General features: G+C 45.7%; 2 protein-coding genes across 5 annotated transcripts in view; both read right to left on the reverse strand.

The window, feature by feature from the left end:
• Positions 1–5,142: 5,142 nt before the first annotated feature.
• Positions 5,143–15,777, reverse strand: LOC118236347 (receptor expression-enhancing protein 2-like). The gene is made up of 8 exons (XM_035434636.1): positions 15,402–15,777; positions 14,158–14,230; positions 13,408–13,484; positions 12,446–12,566; positions 11,796–11,909; positions 10,994–11,174; positions 10,128–10,291; positions 5,143–9,703 (listed from the first exon to the last, which is right to left on the reverse strand). Exons 1-8 carry the CDS (start codon positions 15,431–15,433, stop codon positions 9,632–9,634), a joined length of 834 nt encoding a protein of 277 aa, XP_035290527.1. The 5' UTR covers positions 15,434–15,777; the 3' UTR covers positions 5,143–9,631.
• A 1,481-nt stretch (positions 15,778–17,258) lies between these two features.
• The window catches only part of LOC118236331 (lysine-specific demethylase 3B-like), a 29,929-nt gene continuing 23,187 nt past the window's right edge, over positions 17,259–24,000 (reverse strand). For all 4 annotated transcript variants that reach the window (XM_035434601.1, XM_035434602.1, XM_035434603.1 and 1 more), the window contains 7 exons: positions 23,851–23,941; positions 23,189–23,319; positions 22,532–22,651; positions 20,306–20,445; positions 19,251–19,427; positions 18,576–18,710; positions 17,259–18,252 (listed from right to left, as the gene is read on the reverse strand). In XM_035434601.1, the coding sequence (XP_035290492.1) occupies positions 18,175–18,252; positions 18,576–18,710; positions 19,251–19,427; positions 20,306–20,445; positions 22,532–22,651; positions 23,189–23,319; positions 23,851–23,941 (872 nt within the window). In that variant the 3' untranslated portion in view covers positions 17,259–18,174. The remainder of the gene's footprint in view (positions 18,253–18,575; positions 18,711–19,250; positions 19,428–20,305; positions 20,446–22,531; positions 22,652–23,188; positions 23,320–23,850; positions 23,942–24,000) is intronic.

The raw sequence follows: 24,000 nt of genomic DNA on the forward strand, positions 1-24,000 counted from the left end.
ACAACCCCCTGCTGTTGAGTTCAGTCCCACCACATCACAGGGCTCTATCTGTGCCCTCCAGAAAGTGGAAATGTGAGGTGACTTCAGCCCTGTCTGAAATGGAAGGCATGGTATTGAGGAAAATGTCCACCCACTTGTGTTTGGCTCCAGGAAGCCCTGGACAGGGTGAGTTCAGCGAACCCGATTAGCCCCACAATCCAACAGCAGCACAGCGGGGTTCTGAGTCCTGCAATCACCAAATCATGATGTACGCTTCCAGATTCTTCACTATTCCCACAGGAGAACACAAACACACATACACACACACACGCACACACACACACATACTGTACAGGAGCAGCTAGCATTTGGCTTTCCAGCTGTGGGGAACGCCGCACTCTAGTCTGTTTTATGTAATCTGGACACGAAGGCTGAGAAAATAGGTCAGAGCAGCAGCAGTGAGGAGATTATTTTTCCTGTGGTGAACGCAGGAAGACCCCAGTCTCTCCCAGGCGATTGGGAATCTACAGCGAGGCAGCATTTTATCTGCATGTCCGGAGTCCAGCACAGATCTGTCTCCACAGAGACAAGACACAATCCAGCACAGCTGCATCTCCACAGAGACGAGACAGGATCAGCACAGCTTTGTCTCCACGGAGATGAGACACAATCCCGCACATCTACATCTCCACAGAGACAAGACAGAATCCAGCACATCTACATCTCCATAGAGACAAGACAGAATCCAGCACAGCTTTGTCTCCACGGAGATGAGACACAATCCCGCACATCTACATCTCCATAGAGACAAGACACAATCCAGCACAGCTCTGTCTCCACGGAGACAGGACAGAATCCAGGACAGCTATGTCTCCACAGAGATGAGACATAATCCCGCACATCTACATCTCCATAGAGACGAGACAGAATCCAGCACAGCTCTGTCTCCACAGAGACGAGACAGAATCCAGCACAGCTATGTCTCCACAGAGACGAGACAGAATCCAGCACAGCTGCATCTCCATAGAGACGTGGTGGACCCTGGCACAGCTTTGTCTGCACAGAGACGAGACAGAATCCAGCACAGCTTTGTCTGCACAGAGACGAGACAGAATCCAGCACAGCTCTGTCTCCACAGAGACGAGACAGAATCCAGCACAGCTATGTCTGCACAGAGATGAGACAGAATCCAGCACAGCTCTGTCTCCACAGAGACGAGACAGAATCCAGCACAGCTATGTCTGCACAGAGATGAGACAGAATCCAGCACAGCTCTGTCTCCACGGAGACAAGACAGAATCCAGCACAGCTATGTCTCGACAGAGACGAGACAGAATCCAGCACAGCTGCATCTCCATAGAGACGTGGTGGACCCTGGCACAGCTTTGTCTGCACAGAGACGAGACAGAATCCAGCACAGCTCTGTCTCCACAGAGACGTGGTGGACCGCAACATAGCTTTGTCACCATAGATACATCAGTGCAGTGACATACCGCACAACTATAAGAGAAAACAGGCATTGCGCCTTGGGTCATATGATATTCTCAAAGTTTGACGTGGTAGCATTAGCTTAAAGTATAAGAAATATCTCAGAGTTAAAAGAACACTTTGCCATTTTTAATGGATACATACTGTACATCCACATAATGATAATAATAATAATAAAGCTCTATAGGTAATTATTGTAGTTGCTCAATTATTTTTCCCACTGTATTTCCTCTAAAACAGTCCTGCTTCCTCTACCTGTTGACATCTGAACTTCCCATGTCACTCTCCAGCAAGCCAAATGGTGAAGCCCAGAGACAGATCTTACTGCAGATCCATGTCACTTGGGGTCATAAAATGAATAAATCACTGTTTACATTTCAGCACTGTATTCTGCATGCTAGCCAATTGCTCCGTTGCTCCTCGATGACAACATCTTCCAAGTTAATATGAAAAATTATAGGAATGCAATTAATATTATTATTAAGAAAAAGGAGTAGAACAAGAAGAAAAAGAAGAGTAAGAAGAAGAACAAGAAGAACAAACAGACATTGCTAGGAAATAGCGGGCTCCCCCATTCCACACCAATGAAAGAATTTAATCAGTCAATCAGTTAATGATCAAGCAACGCCCCCTGGTGTTTTGCTGAGGAACTGCATTGTGGATCCCCAGAAAAACTGGTCCTGAGGCAAATATTAGCCTCGACAGCAGGGGTGAGGAACAGCAGACAGTATATGCTGGCTACATTTCCACCCAAAGGCTACTGAATTAAAGTGTCTTTTACAACACAAGTTCACATAGCGCTGTATGAACTGAGAAAAGGATACATGGCCAACGGTCCTTTAGACCTGCTTTATTTGGAGAGAGGGGTGCACCTGTGGAAAGAAGCTCACTCCAGAGAGGGTACAGATCCTGCTTGTAGTTCATGGGTCACATCCACCTAAATAGTATCCTGGTCTATCTATTTGTCTTGGCTGAACCACCACACCCGATTGTGAATTTCCCCTCAAGTCATTTTGACCCACTTAATGATATGCAGGTCCAACTATATCTCGCTTCACTGCTGACACACACGCACACAGTGCATGTTTACACAGACACACAACTGCATCCATGTACACACACACACACACACACACACACATACACACACAGTGCATGTTTACACAGACACACAACTGCATCCATGTACACACACACACACACACACACACACACACACGTGCACGCCCGCAGAAGCTTCCCTCTGCCCGTCTCCATTATCTCTGCGTTATGCAACCCAGCCGGTCTGACGTCACACGGGGAATTCCCCCAATTCCCTCGGCCGCCGGTTTTGCGGGTCTGCGGTCCTCGCTGTCCGAGCTGCCGCAGCGAGGCGCGCCTCTCCTCACGGGTTCCCGGGGCGTACGCGCTAGAGAAACACGCGCTAGAGAAACACGCGCTAGAGAAACGCGTTAGAGAAACACGAGCGTATAGAACTGAGAGCGGGCGACCGAATACGACGGGGAAAATAACAGCAGACACCGGCTGCTTTCCCCAGGATGAAGCAGCGGGTGCAGGATTGCCTTTCCCCCGCGTTTCTATCAGTCTACCTCCTCCTCTCTTTCACATGCCGACAACCAATTCATCCTTTCAGCTCACCAGAAATGTGTAAAACAGAGCTACATATCCTATCAATCACTCAATACAAAATATTGCACTAAAGGCTCTTATTAAATTTATGCCATGCTGGTCCGCTATGATTAGATATCTATCAAACCTTGTTTGAAATAGAACAGAAAAAGAGGATTAACGGTAGACTGAAAGATTTGAGAGTCACAACATTATAGGGATAAGAGCCATGCATAAATGCGGAGATAGGAAATAAGTATTTTTAATAAGATTTTATCTTTTATAGCAAAATAAAGAGGATTCCCACTTGGTGAAGAAACCTGCAGCTCCCCTCTCGCTCGCTCGCACGCAGGCACCAGAGGCAACGCCCCGCTCTGAAGCAGTTACACAACAGGGTTTCCTCTGACATCACAATGCACCCAGGTTTCTGGGGGGGGGGGGTTAGTCAGAGAATCCCTCCCCCCCCCCCCCCCCCCCCCCACTGCGCAGCTAGCAAGTGCATCACTCGCTCTCTTCCCTCCCGAAAAGAAAGGAGGGAACTCGGAGAGAGGGGGATAGCGGGGTAGACCGGAAATTCCGTCCCGCCCCCTTTTATGCGGGGAATCCCTCTCTCTCCCTCTCCCACCCCCCCCCCCCCTCTCTTTTCCTGCAGTGTCAGCTCTCTCCTTGCAGGTGTGGCACTGCAGAACACCCACGCACCCCCCCCCCCTGCCCCCCCCCCGCCTCTGCTTCCGCCTCCATCCTCATCAGCTCTAATGAGATTCAGAGACTGCAGAGCCTTATGCAACCCATCTACTGGCAAACACAGGCAAACTCGCTCCTCTCCATCTCTCTCTGATCACACGCACGCGCATACTTAACACACTGACACACATGCACACACACTTAACACACTGACACACATGCACACACACTTAACACGCTGACACAAATTCACACACACTTAACACACTGACACACATGCACACACACACTTAACATGCTGACACAAATGCACACACATATGAATGCACGCACACACGGATGCACCCACACACACACACATACATACTTAACGCACTGACACACACACATACACACTGACAGACACATACACACACACATACTTAACGCACTGACACACACACACATACACATGCATGCACACTCACACGGATGCACCCACACACACACATACATACTTAACGCACTGACACACACATGCACACACACTGACAGACACATACACACACACATACTTAACACACTGACACACATGCACACACACTTAACACACACACATACACATGCATGCACACTCACATAGATGCACCCACACACACTGACAGACACATACATAAGCACACACATACTTAACACACTGACACACATGCACACACACTTAACACACTGACACATATGCACGCGCACACACACTGACAGACACATGCACACGCACACACACAACACACACGCGCGCACACACACACACACACACACGGAGCCTGCCACATGTAGTGCTGACATACTGCCCTGCTGATGCCACGGACTCTCCTCAGCACTTTGCCTATAGGGCACCATGTGTACAGGAATCTAATCCAATAACAGGCCACAGGGATCAGCCAGTATGGATGTAAACATCCTCAAAGTAAAGCTGACAACCTCATATTCATGCTTTTATTTCAAATCCAATGTGTTGGCGTACAGAGCCAAATTTAATTGTGTTACTGTCTCAATACCTTTGCATTTAACCGCATATAATGGCTGAATATTACTGATGCACAATACAATCGAGAGTTATGTCCATGACTTACATAGAGCATGTGCCATCTTTACAATCAGGTCAAATCTGAATCACACACTTGCCGTGAAGATTACCAAATTAATTTGAATGGTAATCATAGTAAAGTGGTTTTTGCAATAATGGCACAGTGTCCTAAGAATAAAGCTCTAAAGTGTGGTGGACTGGGGTACTGAGAAAGCATCTTAAAGTAAATTAATTTTAAATTTAATTATTAATTCTAATATCCTTTGGAGAGGTACAAAAGTCCAAAAACCTGAATGATTATTAATGACAATAAAAACACACAGATTGCTGTTCTTTTATTTATAACGTTGGTTATTTGTACTTAAGCACAAATCAGTACATACATTAATCTTTATTAGCAGTCTCCCAGCATGAATCTCAGATTTTACTCATTTACCTTCATTTACATTAATACTTTGCACAAATAAAAGTATATCAGAGAAAATTCCCATGTGGAACTTTCTGGAAGAATGACAGAGTTAAATAAGACATAAATTAAAAAGCAAAAAAAAAAAGAGTTATATCGCAGTATTATGTATTTACAGGCAATCTACACCCCCACCTCCACCCCCACTCCCACACACATACACAGGTTTTCTTTTTAATATTATTTGCAGTATAGATCATTTTTGAAAAATCTTTTACATTCCTTTTTATACTGAACTTACCCACAGACCAAGAAAGCCAAGGGGTCTGATGCAATACAAGCTGAGTTCCTCTGGTCTCTAAGTCTGGTCGCTTAGAGGTTTGTTAAATCACAAAAGTCTGGCCTGGTGTCACTACAGTACATGCCAGTTTGTTTTTCTAAAGGATTCAGTGGTAGTCTGCTAGGCTTGAAGTTTAAACATCTAACAAGCCACCAGGCAGATAGAAAGCCTGTTACAAGTGCAGTTTCAACTAAACAAGACAAAAAAATAAAATAAAAGATGTTTAAAATGTGTGGGCACTGGATATCAAATTGATCGGATACAGATACGTCTCGGATTGTAAAGGTATGTTTTTCATCAGGAGTATACGAAGAGTGGCAGTATTTGTCAGTGGATATCAACAGCGGTAGTGTTCATCAGTAAATATCAATAGTGGCAGGGTTCAGGGAACTAGTCTGTTACAGGTTCACACCCAGCGCGGGGCACCTATGTAGTGCAGGTGAACAAACTAATAAAGTTTTCATGATTTATTTATTAAATAAAAAGCAGAGCAACTGACAGTATATAAATCTGCCCTGTAAACTGCAGTGGGAAAGGGAGTCTGAAAAGAAATGACATCATAATAACAAGCTGTTGACCACACCCATTTTAGAACCCTTGCTTGAGCGACAGTGAGGTGAAAGAATTAGGTTTTATTTAAGTATCTAAAATCACACTTAAATCGGTGACATTGATTGACTGATATCTATTTTCCATCCGATGTCATGCATCATAAAAATGCCCAGCCCATATGGACTTGTAAGACACCATTATTTTCAAGAAGACTGAATTAAAATTTCAACGTACAAAATGTTTTAAATATTTCTACCGGACAGAAATCAAACACAATCTGTCAAATCAACTACGATTTGTCTGGTTCTTTGCTGTGCTCCAACAGTCTTGGTAACGGAAACAAGCCATTCATACAGGTAATAGTATCATTATTATGAATATGTACACATTAACATTAAGGAGATATTCTTCCCAGACACGAAGTCAGTGCTCCCCCTACAGTTCACATTTGGTGTTACACTCCGGACTCAAAAATAGGCCAATTGTCAAATGCAAAATGCAAACACTAAAATAGCACCCTACACATGCGCAATGCAGAACAGGATCTTCTCAAAGCATTACAACAGCTAAATATTATTCAGGTTCTGCCAATCACAGCTTAACAAACCTTGCCAATATCCTCTACTGTACAACTTCAATATAACTTCATCTTCCAAAGGCGTTTGGACTGATTTCTTCAACCATCTGATTTTAAACAGATAGACAGGCCCGAAGTACTGCTGTTCCTACATATCATATACTGTTTAGACTGGAAATGGGTGCATAACAGCATCTCCAATCGATCAAACTGTGTTCCTCCCCCAAGACCTTTTATACACCCTCAGTCAGAAGGGCGAAGATAAGCAAGCTAATCTGTTTGTTTGACAACAGGCAATAACCCAGAATGGGCCCATATTAACAGGTCCCTCCGTTAAACACTGCAGTAAACCACAGTGATGAAGAGCTTCCCTCCAGTGCCCTGACAGCACAATGCTCGAGTGCAAAGCCCAACTGCGGCACCGGCCTCCTCCTGACGCAAGACAAGCGCACCCATTGTGTCATTTCCCCATGTGACCACCACGCCACCCCGGTGAGACTCTACGCCAGGGGCAACCAACCCTGGCCCACAAGCGCCGGAGACGATCCTGAGCTTCTGTTCCTTCTGAGCTCCATCACAGGAGTTTAACAGACGATTAAGGTGAAAGATCACAAATGTGCCCGAATTCTAAAATTAGAATTCTGGAATTTTCTTAACCCAACATACTAATGCTGACATAACAATCACTACTGGTAACTGAAAGTAATCGTGTTCTAGAATACTGGCATTGAATTTTGGAGGAAAAAAAAACATCCCAAAAAGACCTACTCTTCAAATGGTTTAGAGTCTGAGTCTGAATGTTCTGAATGCCTGCAGCACATGGTCACCTACATTCGCCATCTGATTAATTCAAATGAATCCAGTTATTTAGTGTTAGGTTCAGTTGGAACAAAAACCAGGACCGTCTCGGGCACTCCAGGACAAGCGCTGCCAACCCTTGTTCTGCATATTCTAAAAATTGCCGAATAAAACACATTGTAAAGAACTTTAAAAGTATATACTTAAAGTGTCTTGCGCAATAAGACCGTCTCCGCCTAGCTTATCACGAGCTAATTGCACAGCACTATTTTTAAACTCTCATTAAATTTAAACGAAAAAAGAGGTTTTGACACGATTCCTGTGGTAACCCAGCTATTTTGTCAGGGTGCGCATTTCAGCCCATTGTGCTGTTCTTAAAGACACCCAGTGACTGAAGGACAGGGACACGCCCCCAAGACTTCTGCTACACGCCCCATTCTGAACCCCCGAGATACAGCAGCGTCTGCCACTCTCCTGGGGTCCCCCCCCGGTCCTTTTCCAGATCGGTGTCCACACCCCGCCCCAATGTCTCTGCTACACCCTGGTAGACCCCACTTCAGACCCTGCGGTGCCTACGACAAACCCCCCTCTTCCCCAGCCATGACTTCCTGCTGCTTTCCAAGGAAAAGATGTGTGTCCCTCTCTAAGCTTAGCTGTAAAACCTAACTGCAAAGCTAATTTAAAAAATGCTCATGTGACTACTTTGATCATTGCCTTTTTTCTTTTCCAGAGAACATATAAAATTCCACTGCCGGTTCTGCTCCTGTGATTGGACCAAAGAGTGGAGAGTGACCCCCCCCCCCCTCTCTTAGGTCACAATGGCTTTGCTTGACTGACAGGAGCCTGCAGGATGGGAAGGCACTACAAGCAAGTAAGTTTCATAAGGAGCAGGAGAAAAAAACAACCCCTTCACCCCTAAACCGACACGTGACTGAGTGTGAATTCGGGAGCGGGGGGGACTCAGAGAAAGCAGAGGTGTGAGAAGATGGAACTGGCAAACTTTTATCAAAACTTCAGTGGACTGAAGAGCTGCCACTGCTATTTTGAGAAATCGTACTATCTGTACACACTCTGACACCATAGCCATCAGCTTCCCAAATGGTACATGCAAAGAGGCAGTTCATTTTTTCTAGCCTGTTTCAGTTCGCATGAGTAAGAGACCGAATATTCACTTCAACCAAATTTTAGAAGAAACGCAGGGTAGGACAGTAGCCCTCTCTCCCTTCGCTACACCTCAAATCTCCATCTCTACTCCTTTATCAGTCATTACTCTGTTCCCAGAGAAGCTGTCCCATTTCCTTAAAATAAATTCCCCACAGGGAGACAAAACTGCCTTCCACATCTAACGAATGTGTATCCACAATTAGAAAGAAGGCCAAGTGAAAATGCAGGACACCTTACAGGCCAGAGACTAGCTGGTGCTGTGGTCAGTAATGCAGGCTTTAAATGAAGGGGATGGGGGGGGGGTACTTAGCTAAAGAACTCCTGTTGGGCCAGTAGGAGCTGAAATACCATGTTAAAAGTGGAATAAAGTGGCAAGATCACACACATGTGCACACACACACACACACAGACACACACTCACTCGCACACGCCTCCTTAAATCATGGCAGAAACTCGACATCCTGAAGAACCATCCCTGTCAAAGGTCAACAAGCAAGGTGACATCATGGCGCATGACAGCTGAACAGACGCGCGTGACAAGCAGCGGGGGGTGGGGGGGGCACTGCACTAAAGAGCGGTCAGATTAAAACCAGGACAACACAGGTGAAAAGGCTACTGAAGTGCTTTCCTGCTGCTTCTACCCATGTTATGGCTTACGAGAAACCCTTTGCTTATAGAATCTGAATGGACCTTCACCACAGCAGGACAAAACGACTGAGTTTCAAATCTTGTGTGTTTGTTTGTGTGTGTGTGTGTCTGTGTGTGTACATGCATGCGTATGAGCATGTGCAGGTGAACGTGTCTGAGACCCAAATGTGTGCAACTGTACCCGAATATTATGTGTGTTTGTGTGTGCAGGTGTAAGAGTGTGTGTGTGTGTGTGTGAGAGAATGTGCATGTGCACATCAGACAGACAGACAGGCGGACGGACGGACGGACAGCGCGGTTACGTCGGCGCCGGGGTGGGTCCACTCAGGGCGTTTCCGCGGTAGCGCTGCCAGTAGGCGAGGTCTTCTTCTTTGGTTGTTTCTTCACCATCTTGCTCTGAGTTCAAGACAAGAGGGGTGTCAAAAGCCAGCGAAACACACAATGAACAAACGCAGGGAGCGCGCCCAGAGAGAGCAGGAGGAGCAAGCACAAGAGCAGCCTGTTCTGGACCGAGCCCCCCGCCCCCTTCCACACCCCCACTGTTCCCCAGCCACTATGCTTACAATTAAACACATCGCCGAAATTTCAGCAGGCTTCCTAAAAGAACCACCCACACGGATTCTCCTCTTCTATTCACTAACACGCATTCGCATATGGCTGCGTCTCCGCAAAATGGAATAGGTGGGGGGATGCCGTGACCAGATTTTCATGGTAAAAATTCAACAGAAATAATAGAAGTAAACTAAACTGGTTACGGACATGTGACACTTTTCAGTGCATACAGTAGCTTAAGGGGGGCGGGGCTCGGAGACTGGTCTACCTCTGTCTTCGCCGCAGCGGGTTTCTTCGCCTTGACACTGGCAGTGCGTTTCACGACCTTCTCCCCAGCATCCTCATCGGACTGCTCTGTCCTGGCATCCGATTGGTCCCCGTCAGCCTTGGAACTCGGACGGGATTCGTCAGAAGGTGGGGGTGTCATGCGAGCTGGGGGGGGGGGGGGGGGTTGGGGGGTATGGGACAAATGATGCATTGTTTCCGGTGCCCGCAGAGAGCATTCGCCAGAAGCTAGCCGTATCCACTCTATACCCTGTATTGTAGACTACATTACACAGCAGCTAGCTGTATCCACTCTATACCCTGTACTGTAGACTACATTACACAGCAGCTAGCTGTATCCTCTCTATACCCTGTACTGTAGACTACATTACACAGCAGCTAGCTGTATCCACTCTATACCCTGTATTGTAGACTACATAACACAGAAGCTAGCTGTATCCACTCTATACCCTGTATTGTAGACTACATAACACAGAAGCTAGCTGTATCCACTCTATACCCTGTATTGTAGACTACATAACACAGAAGCTAGCTGTATCCACTCTATACCCTGTATTGTAAACTACATTACACAGCAGCTAGCTGTATCCACTCTATACCCTGTACTGTAGACTACATAACCCAGAAGCTAGCTGTATCCACTCTATACCCTGTATTGTAGACTACATAACACAGAAGCTAGCTGTATCCACTCTATACCCTGTATTGTAAACTACATTACACAGAAGCTAGCTGTATCCACTCTATACCCTGTATTGTAGAATACACTACCCAGCAGCTGGCTGTATCCACACTATACCCTGTACTGTGGACTACATTACCCAGCAGCACACTGTATTGATTCTGTACCTTGACGGGATGAGCCTTTAGCACGGGGCAGAGTGCCCCCGACTCCCACGTCATCCCCAAGGCCCGAAGAGCCGCGCTGACGGGCGTCGGCTTTGCGCAGGCGAAGTTCGTCCTCGTCCTGGATCAGCGTGAGGTCGTGCATGCTGAAGCTACGCAGTTTCTCCGACAGCACGTCCTGCCCCTGCGGAGAAGAAGCTGCGTTTACCTGCCGCGCGCAGACCCCCATTTTACAGCACTCCCCAAACCTGAGCAACCCACATAAACCATGTGACTGACTCCACACCCCAAATCTGGCATACACACAGATACACACACATACCCAAAATTTGTGCTATTATCCACATCTTATCCAGAGCAACTTGCACAACTTCACCAGTTTTTACATAGAACCTATTTATGCAGTAGGATATACACTGAAGCAATTCAGGTGAAGCACCTTGCTCAAGGGCACAATGGCAGTGATCTACTTGGACATCGAATCTGCAAACTTTCAGGTTACAAGCCCAGTTCCCTATCCATTCCTACACTGCCACGTTATGCCACAAAACGCAGATTCCCGAAACAGCAGGGCCAGTGAATGGGATGAGCAATCCAGGTCATTTACAGCAGTGTTAATATGCACTAATTAAACAAAAAAACCCGGTTCAGTGAACCCTCAGAGCCTCATGTCCCGGAACATGACCACACCCGCAATGGCACACATTAACCTGACCGCAATGGAACCTGGCTAGCACGAAACACGGAGGATACAGCGGCTCCGCGGGACACGCCCACGGGCGGGCGCCACGCCCCGACGCCTCACCTTGGAGGCGGCGGTCACGGCGGCGTTGGCAGCCAGGTTGAGGCCCCTCTTGCCGAAGCGCATCATGGTGTCGTAGCTGCGGTCGCGGGCCTGACTGATGTACTCATCAATCTCCTGAAAAGCCAGAGAAGGGAGGCGACAGACTGGTCAAGGTCCCAGGGGCAGGGGTGGAGCTAGCCTGTCACTCATTTAGGTGCGAGCCATGATGAGAGCAGTTGAGTCAGGACGAGAGTTCACTTTAACTCCTTAAGGTGTGAGGTCACAAATATGTGATTAGAATGTTCGTAACTGAACATCCTAATGCTGATGTCACAATCATTACATTACATTACATTACAATCATTACTGGTAACTGAAAGCAGTGGCATTCTAGAACACTGACTTAAACCTACTCTTCCAAGTGTTAAAGATACAATACATTTCAACATCAACACTGATTTTAAAATAGATATATTATTTGTTTTTGAACACAAATGAGACACAAAGTTACTTGTCAAGATCTTTTTCATGATTTAGGCCTAACTTAGTGTCTATGTTAGGGTTCTCAGGAGGCCCCCCATGGCTGCACCACACCCACAGAAACATAATAATTCCACACCTGGCAGCAGGTGGGGGGGGGGCTTAAAAGTCAGGGAGGGGGCGTGACTAACCTTCTCCTTCTTGGACAGGGTCGGGTGCACAAACTTGCGGTAGAGCACGCTGGAACCCTTGGTGTAGGGGGACAGCAGCCAGATGACGAAGGCGATCTTCAGCTCGAAGTAGAAGGGGAACCTGGGAACATTATTAAACAAATAAGGGGCGTGGCATAGTGGAAGCAGCAGCAGCGTGCTTTTGACAGGGGGAACTTGGGACAGCGCAAGAGAGCACACATTTTGTAATATAATATAGTATAGTGTAATATAGTATTTTTTTCACATTTTGCTCCTCAATGTGAATTCGCCTCTCCTTTACCATTTCTTTGAAACTTTCCAGGTACACAGATTTGTTTCAGGGCACTACTTTCAGAGATAACACATTATCTGGGGTTTTTGCTTTTTATTAATTAGAATTAAATAAGGAACTATACTGTGTTAGGTTTGGTGAAGAATGTTACAGATAATTTTAAAAGTTTCAAGCTACCTGCTGGTTTTACAGTGGCAAGTATAAGGGCATTGACAGCTTTGTGATTTAAAGCAAGAACAATACACTCCAAGTTACTACAAGCGGCTTAAACTTAAACAGAAATAATATTTAAAAATCCAGAAAGTACCCTACCCTTTAATAAAACCAGGAAGTACACTGAAGCATATTGCCTAATTGATTCTCATTCATTCTCATTCTCAGGATCGTAACATGATCACTGTTCACTTTTCAAATGGATGGAATATTTGTGCTCTGACTTCAGACACCAGGGACTGGACTCAGGTCTGGCCCAGAAACATCAGTGAGTGCACCCTCACAAGAAAGGGTGAGTCGCAGTTTTGCTAATTATCTCTGTGTGCACTAATCTCAGCATACTGTGGAGGGGGTTGTGGGTGGGGTGGGATTTGGTCAGGGGGTAGGGCTCATTGTACAGGGGCAATGGGACTCTGGCAGGGCAGAGAAAAACAAAACAAAAAACCTGTCACCTTACCACGAGAGGACGAGGTCCGTGACAGTCTCTACTGTAGTGAAGATGGCAAACACAATCCAGTACATCATCCACTTGACCTGAAGCAAAACACAGGTGCATTTTAGATTTTATTTGACTCTGATCACCAGCGGCACTTCACAGCACATAACAAGCAGGCCCTGCACTGAGACTACTCCCCACACAACATTAAAAACTGGATTCCTAATTGTACACTACTTTTTATTTTCACAGTGAACTGCACACTGAGCAAGGATCGGAAAAGACGCAGGGTGGCCAACCATCTGTCGGAAACACAATAACAACAGGGCCTTGTCGTCGTCAGCCTCCTCCTCCTCCTCCTCCTCCTCCTCCTCCTCCACTCCCATCACCGGCTACTACGGCAAGCCGTTCCCCAGCTCGGCCGGTTTCCATAGCAACCGACTGCAGCAGAGGGCCCTCTTAAATGGCGCCGCGCGGAACAAGAGCGGTAAAAATGCTGTTTGATGTCCACAGATACGGAGGAGAGACGCGGTTCGGCCTCTTCAAGGCCTTCACAGACAACAATGTGCGCCGATTGATAGGTAAAACGGTTGACATCATCAACACCGTCGCCACATTCAAATCACACTCATTCCCTCTCTTGCTCTAAAACAAAGAGAGGCAGGGCTTTGCCTTGCACAGTTCGGACGCAGGGCATAGTGGGAACGCAGGAGGAGAGGAGCATGGGTAAAAAAAAAAAGGAAAAGGAACGCTAGCGTTAGCTGCACTCACGTATTCTTTCACATTCTTCGTCTTCACTGCCTTGTACGAGGAGTAGGCGGGGTAGAGGATCCCAAAGGCCAGGCTGTGAAGGAGAGGTGACATCATAATTGTGTGATCTCAAAGGTGTTCTGCTTTGTCATAGCCTATGTGCTTCGTTTTTTTTCTCCTCATCTACCCAGTTCTACAACCTGATATACATGTTTTTTGGAACCTATGTCTTAAATATGTTTTATATAGGCTATTTTGATTGTAACAACTGAATTTTATGTACTGGGGTACAATATATATATTTTTTTCTATTCCATTCCATTATTTTCTATAACTGACCCCTGTTAAACACATACACACACACACACAATTCCCATGCAAAGCACTTCCAGAAGCATGCCAGTGTTGTGTGAACATTAGGACATTATGAAGTGACAAAAGAAATCCACCTCTGTTTCCACCCACAGAAGGTTCAATGGGGCTGTACATGATGCCAGAAGTATTTTAATACTTAAACACTTGATACCTGTATGATAATGGATAACACAGTGGGATGTGTTGCCTTCTGTGCAATCTGTCTTTTCACTATTGATTAAACGGCACTTGAGATGCCGGTTAATATTGACTAGTGATAATACCGTAAAAAAACTGTAACAAGAAAATGGCGTTCCAAATCAAGATACATGAGTAAATTAAAAGGCTGTAGAATGTTATAGGCCTAACACCTACCCTGTAAGGCTTTGCAAAATTATTCGTTCCTGGTGCATCAATTATTTAACTCAACATACCGCTAATGGGGTTCATAGGTCAAAATCTCTCCTCATGTTATTGATACTTTAGCCAGTCGATCTGTGAATGGAGTACGGTGGTGCTAGTTGTTGCACCTGAAAATATGTGATTATGAGAAATGAACTCACTCCAAACGAGGTGCACAATGCTTTCAGCTTACCAACACTTGCAAGCTACTCACAGACATAAATAAATCATGACAACCACAAAAGAGAAAAAACATCGCTGTGATTTGGCCATCTTGTTAGCTCGCAATGATAAACTGTCCATCGTGTAAAAGAAAGGGTTTCTGTTGAATAATGGACGGCAGATGTTGTACCGGTGAGCTATGGAGGCATGGAAACTGCAGATATATTACCTTCCATGATAGCCATCACAGAGCGTACATGATGGCAGTAGCTTAGCATGACCAGCGATGCTACGTTGACCGCATCGAGCAGACGCGCTTCGTACGAACATGCAGAGCAAATACTTACACCACCGTCCTCGAGATCATCCAGGATACCATTTTGATCCTTATGTTTTCTTAAGCCTAAATGTATTACCCCCCCATTCCTCCAACAAGCCCTTATTATAATGCTAATAGTGTAGTCAGCGCGTGTTCTGCTGCAGACCGTTTCACTTGCATTCAGACTGTATGGGTCCTCTCATCACATTGTTAGGTGACTTGTTCCTCTTAAAGGGCACGCGCTGAGTATTGGATCTTAAATGCCAAAGTTCACGGTATGACTGTCACAGATCGCGGGGTCCATCGACAATGTACTTATTATTATTTAACACATATTTATTTCTTTAAAGACTCGCTAGCCGATATGATATATATCTCAGTGTATCGTCAGGAGACCTATACTGCATGTCTATTAGCCTTATTTGAAGGACCGACTGTTTCTTTTCGGGAAGATACTATTTCACTTCTTTTTTAGGGTCCTTCAACGTACAGTCGAAAGAGCGTTTATTCCTCGTTATGTAGATTAGGGAGACATCTTTCTCTGCATCTGTTTAAATGCGTACTTTTATCTCGTAAACATACATAAATCATTCTTGTAATGAGTACGACATACAATTAATAGTCTCTATTGCTATAGAAAGCAACATCCCGATCTCTATTTTTAAGCAGAAAATGATAGGGTTAAGATTGGGGTGATGATAAAAGCACCACGTGCTTCCAGAACCCCGTCTCTCTGTCTCCTGACAACGTTAATGCCACTTTCGGATATAATGAAGCCACTTTTGACACCCAATTTTAAGCCAGGACCCAGTCGTTAATTGTGGAAAAATATAGGGTCTAGAGATCCACGTATGCATACTAGTTTTGAGTTAACGCCTCTAACTCGGCTCAGTCACATGGTTTATTGGGTCTGAAGTGGTTGTTGATTTTAATGTGCAAACAAAAGCCAGCAGTCCCCCCCCCCCCCCCCCCCCCCCCAAGATCTCCAGGACCAGGATAATCTGGTTGAGGGAGGACGCACCTATTAACCACTAAGAATTGTGCCTTAAAGACACCAAAGACTCATGAATATATTCTGAGAAAGGGTCTATTGTTAAGTAGCCCATTGTAATATTTATTATAATGATACATCTGTCATTACTGTTTGTTTGCATCTGTTTGTATTGTCGTTGTGTTTGTATTATACTGTTAGTGTTGTCCCACCAATTGCTTGTTACTACTTTGGTTACTACATTTGATGTACAGTACTGTAGTGAACTCTACTGCTAAACGTGTTTTAAGTGATGTGATCAACTGTGTTTGTCTTTTTCGGCCTTTATTTCTGGGTGGGATAATCTATTCCTGGAAGGCAGGTGCAGATTTTCTGCATCCGCCAATTGACCTGGTTCAATTAGCTATGAACACCAATGGCTGTTCGCCTGGTAATTAGAGGCTTATTCGATAGGCAGAGTGTACGGCTACACTTTGGGTGTTCTGTTAGCTAAAAAGGAAGTTCGCAATAGAATGTTTCATAGGGACAGCTGTCATTCATCAGCTTATCACGGCAGCTGCCTAAAATGTCATATCACATAAATGATCAGGTTAATTAACAGCAGGCTTTGCCTTGAAATCCAGAAAGGATTACGGGCCTCTGTGACCACCTGATTTAGATTCAGTCACCCCAACCTTCTTAATCAAAAGACTGGTGCCTTTTCAGTGGTGAGTACCTGGCTAAACTCCCACAGAAACGAATGACTCGTATTTCTGAGCCAAGTGCTCATCAAGCTTGACAATTATGGTAAACAAGAGTGCCTTTTTTCCTCTGTAAAATTTATTTTAGAACTTAAAAATGTATACAGAGATAACAATTAATCAAGGGGATTTGTTTTAAACAGCGGAAAATTTGTTCAACTTCACAATTAATTTAATCCAATGGACATTGAGTTGACATAAAAAAACATCAAAAAACAAAACAAAGTTTACCAGATTTTTCACCCTCCCACATTCACCTTTAACCCTGTAAGGTGCAGGATCACAAACATGCGATTAGAATGTTCATAACTGAACATTCTAATGCTGATTTAACAATCACTACCGGTGAATGAGAGCAATGGACTTCAAGAACACCAAATAAAAAAAAATTAAAAAACATTCTAAAAAAACCTACTCTTCAAAGGGTTAATAATATCAGTTATCAGCTCTGTGTTCACCAGCCAAAACCAACCCTAAAAAGGGGACATCCTTGCTCTAAATGGAAAGAAAAGAATACAGAACTTTGGTCTGTTTGCCTTACTGCACTCATTTTGTGAATCGCCAGGACAGGAGTTGGGAAACGAGACAAATTCTCAGCTGGGCAGAAAAAGAAAACAGGAAGCAGAAAATGCTCTCCTCAAATGGGCTGGGTGAGGGTTATGATGGAGGGATCTTGAGGATGAGGCACAAATTGTAAACAAAAAATTATAATTTGTTCTGTACTAGCCAATGTGAAGGCACATCACCTGCTTAAGTCATGAATTGGAAATGTTTATTTAAAAAATAAATCACAAACCAAAATACTGATCTTAAATACAAAGTGAAAAACACAAAAAATAAACAACTGAAGAAAAAAACGTGGGTTTAGGGATATTCCTAACACTGGAGAAAGTGCTTAATTCATCCCAGCAGCAGCAGAGGGCATCTCCAGATTAGCGCTGAATAGAACGTCCCCCGTTTCTCTTCCTGCCCACGGGGTGTGACATCACACTCGGGCGTGGAGTCGGCATTGTGCTGGCGTCGTCCCGGCAACGCGTTTGGGTTTCAGAAGCGATGGCGAGCGGGCGGAGCTATCGGGACACCTTGTGCTCGTGGGCCTTCAGCGTTCCGATGGAGTCTTTCACCGCGTGGTAGATGATGTTCTTCACCTGCGAATGGGACATCGAGTTTCCGCTGTGAAAGCACCACCACAGGGCTCTACAGTGCTCCTGGGCTCACTGGAAAAATTATTTAGGAGCACATCTCCGGCTTGGGATGCATTAAGTGTTCGCCCAAATTTTTCAACTTATGAACACATGTTTTAGGAGCACATGTGCTCCTTGGAAAAAATGTTAGTGTAGAGCTAATGTTATTTACCCTGGGAGACTTGACTCAGCTTGGCAAAGTGTTCAACAGAACCTGCAGTCAAATGCCTGCAAACAACACAGTAGTACTGCAAAGCTGTACTGGCTTAATGGACACGGGACTATACCTGCAGCTTGTCCTCGTGGTTGGTGTGAGTGGTGGACAGGTGTCTGAACTCCTGGGTCAGTCTGAAACAGTGCTTTACGTGCTCTGGGGAGACAAAGTCCTCCGCCACCTTGATGCAGCTGTACAGGTTGTGAACCTGGGTACAAACAGATGGAGGTCTTTAACACAAATAGAATTAAAAACCATCTCCATTTACTGTTAATGGAGGCAGAACAGAGCCAAAGAGATTCTGCCATTGCCTGACTTCAACCAATGGACAGCAATTACAATTTCAACCGAACACAGGAACACTATTTTGTTTAATTAGGGTAGTAAACAACATAGAGAATCAAAATTGCCGCCAATCAGATGTGTACAATTTTGAGCCCCGGACACGCACCTTGTGCGGCGCCCCCGCGGAGGATGAAGACTACGTCCCCGAGGAACTGCATGATGGCCCCGCCCCCCCGCTCCCACCCACGCCCTGCCCCCCCACGCCCCACCCAGGCCCTGCCCCACCCCGCCCTTCCGGACACTCACCTGGTGCGGCGCCCCTGCGGGGATGTACACCATGTCCCCCATGAACTGCACAATGGCCCCGCCACACCCGGAACCCCAACCCCCCCCGCCCCCCGGCGCCCTGCCCCCCCACCCCAGCCAGGTCCCGCCCTGCCCCGCCCCGCCCTTCCGAACCAACCTGGTGCGGGGCCCCCGCGGGGATGAAGACGGCGTCCCCCAGGAACTGCACGATGGCCCAGCCCTGCACCCCGTACTCCCCCTGGAGCCGCCGCCGCAGGCCCCGGTCCAGGTACCAGCTCTGGTCGTGAATGGGGTCGTGATCCGGGGGGTTCTCCTGCCCCTGCTCCTCCCCCACCTGCCAGGAACAAACGGGCCGAGTTGCTACGATGGGGCTTACACCAAATCCGGCCCCTTATCATAGGCATGGGGTTCATTCCCACTTTCAGGGAAACACACTGCTGGACCACCTAGTCTTGCGTAGTCTTGCGTCAAGTCTCACAAGCCTACTGGCTGGTCTAGCTATTAATTCAAGTGAAAATACTGGGGCTGACATGTCTCCCAAACCGACGCTAATGCCCCCTTACTCAAAACCTGCGCTTACTGACTGGGTCTGTGGCGGTTACTGACTGGGTCTGTGGTGGTTACTGACTGGGTCTGTGGCGGTTACTGACTGGTTCTGTGCCCTTCTGTGTATGCTAGTCTTCGTTCCAGCCACTCTTGTGTTCAGTTAATGTTACTGAAAAGTTTTTTATTTCTTCCACAATTTTGTGCTTAAGCACAATTTAACACTGAACAGTTTTGGCTCATGTTTGATCTTTGAATATTTAAGTTTTATTTGAGTAACCAGGTGTCCACAGTTTCAGCATTTAGGATATTGACTGGATCCTGATTTCAGCTGTAGGTCCCATAAATTAATTAAAATTAATTAAAGATGTTAAAAGGAACACTTGTCACAGGAAATTACAAAACACGAAAGCTGTCAGAAAGCCTAGCTGTTTAACGGTCTTTAAAGGCATACCATGTAGGATTTTTCCCTTGCTGTGTTCCTATGTTTACAGGGAAGTCTCCTACTCTGTCCTGAACCCTGCCCACTCCTCCATTTTTAGATTTCATATCCATTTTAGTACCGTTTTTATTTTGACATTGTTTGAAAGCGTGGCGATTCAGACAGCGCTCAGCTGACCTTCGCTGCCGCTGAACTGTGACACTGGCTGTGACCTCGCGACCTCTGACCTTTCTGAGCAGCTCTCTGATCTTCTCGGCGTCCTTGGCGGCGTAGATGTGCCAGAGAGCGCCAGGCTTCTCCTTTGCGTCATAGATCCGCCTCTTCGTCACCTCGTCGACGTCGCCTTCGTCGATGGTCAGCATCACTTCTGGACGCGGGCAACACCAGTGGGTGAGCAGGGAAAGAGGAGAAGGGTACTCATTACACAGATGGAACTCACTCAAATAATTAAAACACAGGGTTCATACACTTTTTCACCAATGATTTTCAATGACTTTTCCATGACTTCTCCACAACCTTTAACTGAATTTCCATGACCAAAACAAATGACTTTATCTCAGCGGGACGATTTAAAATTATTTATTGTAACACTAAGTAAAATTAGGTCTGCATCTGAAACATATGGTGCCTCTCTAAAACAAATAAACACCAGACAGACACACTTAGATACATTCTTTCATATTTTAATTCGAATAGTTTAACATTTTGTCAATGTCTCAAACAGGGCTCGAAATTGCGACCATTTTGGTCGCATATGTTCCCAAAATTTAATCTGTGCGACTTCGAAATATAATTGGGAGCATTTGTGCGAGTGCAAATAATTGTTCTGATTCAACCTTCTTTTCTTTTTTTCTTTTTTCAGTCGAACGTCTCTTCCTCTGTACATTCGCTAGTTAGTACACTCAGTATGTGCCTTGTGAGCTGACGGTGACCCTTCTAACCAATCGTGAGCTTGACATTCTTACCTTTAATGCTGATTTTAAATTGGTTAATATTAGCCTTCAATCACTCCCTTTTGCACCACTGTCACGCGACACAGAGAGCTAATGCGTTTACTTATGTTACCTGAAGACAAAAGTTTATGTTCAATTTATTAGCGTTATCGAAAGCTGAAAAGTTGAAGCGAACGATTACGGCATTTTTTTTTGAAACATTAACGTAGTGTTTTGTGTAGCGACCCGGTTGAAACAGCTAATTTCTCCGATGCTGTTTACTGGCGGTTGATTTAATTAGCGGTATTAATGTGACGAGAAGCGCTTTGTCGTCTGAATGCATAACACGCAATTCCTTGAAGTCGACACATTTTAGGCGTGACAGTTTAACGGTTACTTGTAAACCGTACTGTTATATTGTCGTTTTGTATCAGTAAAAAATCTATTGCATATATTGTTGGTGCTCCTTACATTTTAGTGGGTGCTCCTAACTTTTTGAAATTGGGAGCACCAGTGCTACCAAGTAAAAAGGTTAATTTCGAGCCCTGATATATTATTGAAGCTGCACTTCCCTGGCATATTGTTGGCACAGTAGGGCCTACGTTTACTAACTGCTACATTAGCAGAAGCGTGCCTGTTGGGCGTGCCTGTAAACAGACTGAGCCAGACCGAATTAACTTCTCACACCACCAAAATACCGCGAAGGTTACGTGCCAATTTACGTTTTATTACTATACATACCAGTTTTATGATTGGATTAATTAGCAATTGTATTTGATGCAACTTTAGCTATATTTCCATTACTTTTCAAAAAATATTATTTTCCATAACTTTTCCAGGGCCTGGAAATTGCATTTTAAATTTCAATGACTTTTCCAGGTTTTTCATGACCGTACGAACCCTGAAAACAGTGTTATAGATCTGTGTTCAGTTCAAGCCATTCCAAGCATATGCATTCAGAGATGATGATTTTCTGAAGTGGAATGTTTTTAGATAGTTGAATAGTAACGAGACTTAAAATTATTGCTAAGATGCTAATGGCGCTAATATCACTAATGTCACGCACACACACACACACACACACACACACGCACACACACACACACACACACACACACAGACACACAGACACACAGACACAGGCACATACACACACAGGCACATACACACAGAGACGCACACACACACACACACACAGACACATACACACAGAGACGCACACAGACACACACACACAGGCACATACACACAGAGACGCACACAGACACACACACAGGCACATACACACAGAGACGCACACAGACACACACACACACAGGCCCATACACACACACACACACACAGACACATACACACAGAGACGCACACACACACACACACACACACACACAGGCACATACACACAGAGACGCACACACACAGGCACATACACACAGAGACGCGCACACACACACACACAAACACACACACACAGACGCACACACACACACACACACACACACCGTGCTCCGTGGTACTCACCCCTCTCGTGGTCGTCCTCTCCCTCCGGAATGCCCACGTACACCATGACGTTCACCGCGTCAGAGACGTCCAAGTGCAGGTTGGTGGTGCCCACTTTCCTGTCCTCTGTGGAGATCAGCCCTGTGGGACAGAGACCGCCGCACAACTGAGACCTGGACGTACCCCCCCTCCCCCCATCAGCAGCCGGGCTTGCTGCAACCAGAGGGGCTGCAGGTTCAACTCCACAGCATGGCACAGCTGCTGTAGCCATCAGACAGGCCCTGCAGTAACAGCTTTTCAGATTTACTGGACTAGATCATCTCCTTGAGATTAATACAATGAGTTAAATCCATATATAATCATTTACACTTATTGTACTTTATTTTTGTTTATACTTCCCCTAAAAACACATTTTAATCAAAATACTTAATTTATCAGCTCTGCGAGTATTAATCGTTTAGTTTATCCAAGTTTTCTGCAAGAATCCTTTGCTTGTAAATGGACAATGCTTCAACTTTCCAAGGTGCAGCATCCACAGATGATGACATAAGCCAAGCAAATTAGTCTGCAACTTTAACTATAATAATAAGAGCAGGGGGAAGGGGGGAGAACGATAAGCAGAAGAAGAGAAGTGACAAAGAAAAACAGACGGGGGTAGAATTTCTCTAGCCTCCTCACCGTAGGCATTGTACATCTTGGGACCCAGGTCCGGCCGCACGAAGAAGTTGGGCAGGCGGGATGCCAGGTTCAGACGGCCATCCCTCTTGGTGTACTCCGGAAGGGGCAGGTTTTCCATCAGGTCATCAAACCTGGGACCAATTACAGCACAGTCCACCAATCAGTTTACAGAGAGCAAGCCTGTGACTGAATTACAGCACAGTCCACCAATCAGTTTACAGAGAGCAAGCCTGTGACTGAATTACAGCACACTCCACCAATCAGCTTACAGAGACCAAACCTGTGACCTAAAAGCACTAATACAGAGAACTTCACCTTGTGCGTGCGTGTGTGACGTGGCCTGGCCTATGAGGTGTGTATGTGTGTGTCATGCCCTGCTCTATAAGGGGTGTGTGTGTGGGTATGTGTGTGTGTGTGTGATGTGGCCTGGCCTATGAGGTGTGTATGTGTGTGTGTCGTGGTTTGTTCTATAAGGCATGTGTGTGTGTGTGTGTCATGCCCTGCTCTATAAGGGGTGTGTGTGTGGGTATGTGTGTGTGTGTGTGTGTGATGTGGCCTGGCCTATGAGGTGTGTATGTGTGTGTCGTGGCCTTTTCTTTAAGGCATGTGTGTGTGTGTGTGTCATGCCCTGCTCTATAAGGGGTGTGTGAAACTCATCTCACCTGGTGGGCAACATGTCCCTGAAATCCTCCCCTGGGGGCCAGTCTTTGAGCTTCAGTGCCATGGGCAGCCCGTCTATACCCTGTAACCGCTCTGAAAAAGGCAGTCTTTAAGAGGACACACATACATACACACACGTGTACACACATGCA

The sequence above is a fragment of the Anguilla anguilla genome, chromosome 9, assembly GCF_013347855.1.
Source record: "Anguilla anguilla isolate fAngAng1 chromosome 9, fAngAng1.pri, whole genome shotgun sequence".
Taxonomy (NCBI): Eukaryota; Metazoa; Chordata; class Actinopteri; order Anguilliformes; family Anguillidae; genus Anguilla; species Anguilla anguilla.

What these genes read in the sequence shown, in the direction of transcription:
- LOC118236347 (XM_035434636.1), bottom strand. Translation starts at nt 15,433, where the DNA reads ATGGTATCCTGGATGATCTCGAGGACGGTGGT. An exon ending in ATGATCTCGAGGACGGTGGT is followed by an intron (nt 14,231 to 15,401) that starts GTAAGTATTTGC and finishes TCTCCTTCACAG; the next exon opens with CCTGGCCTTTGGGATCCTCT. An exon ending in ACGGACCTCGTCCTCTCGTG is followed by an intron (nt 12,567 to 13,407) that starts GTAAGGTGACAG and finishes TAATGTTCCCAG; the next exon opens with GTTCCCCTTCTACTTCGAGC.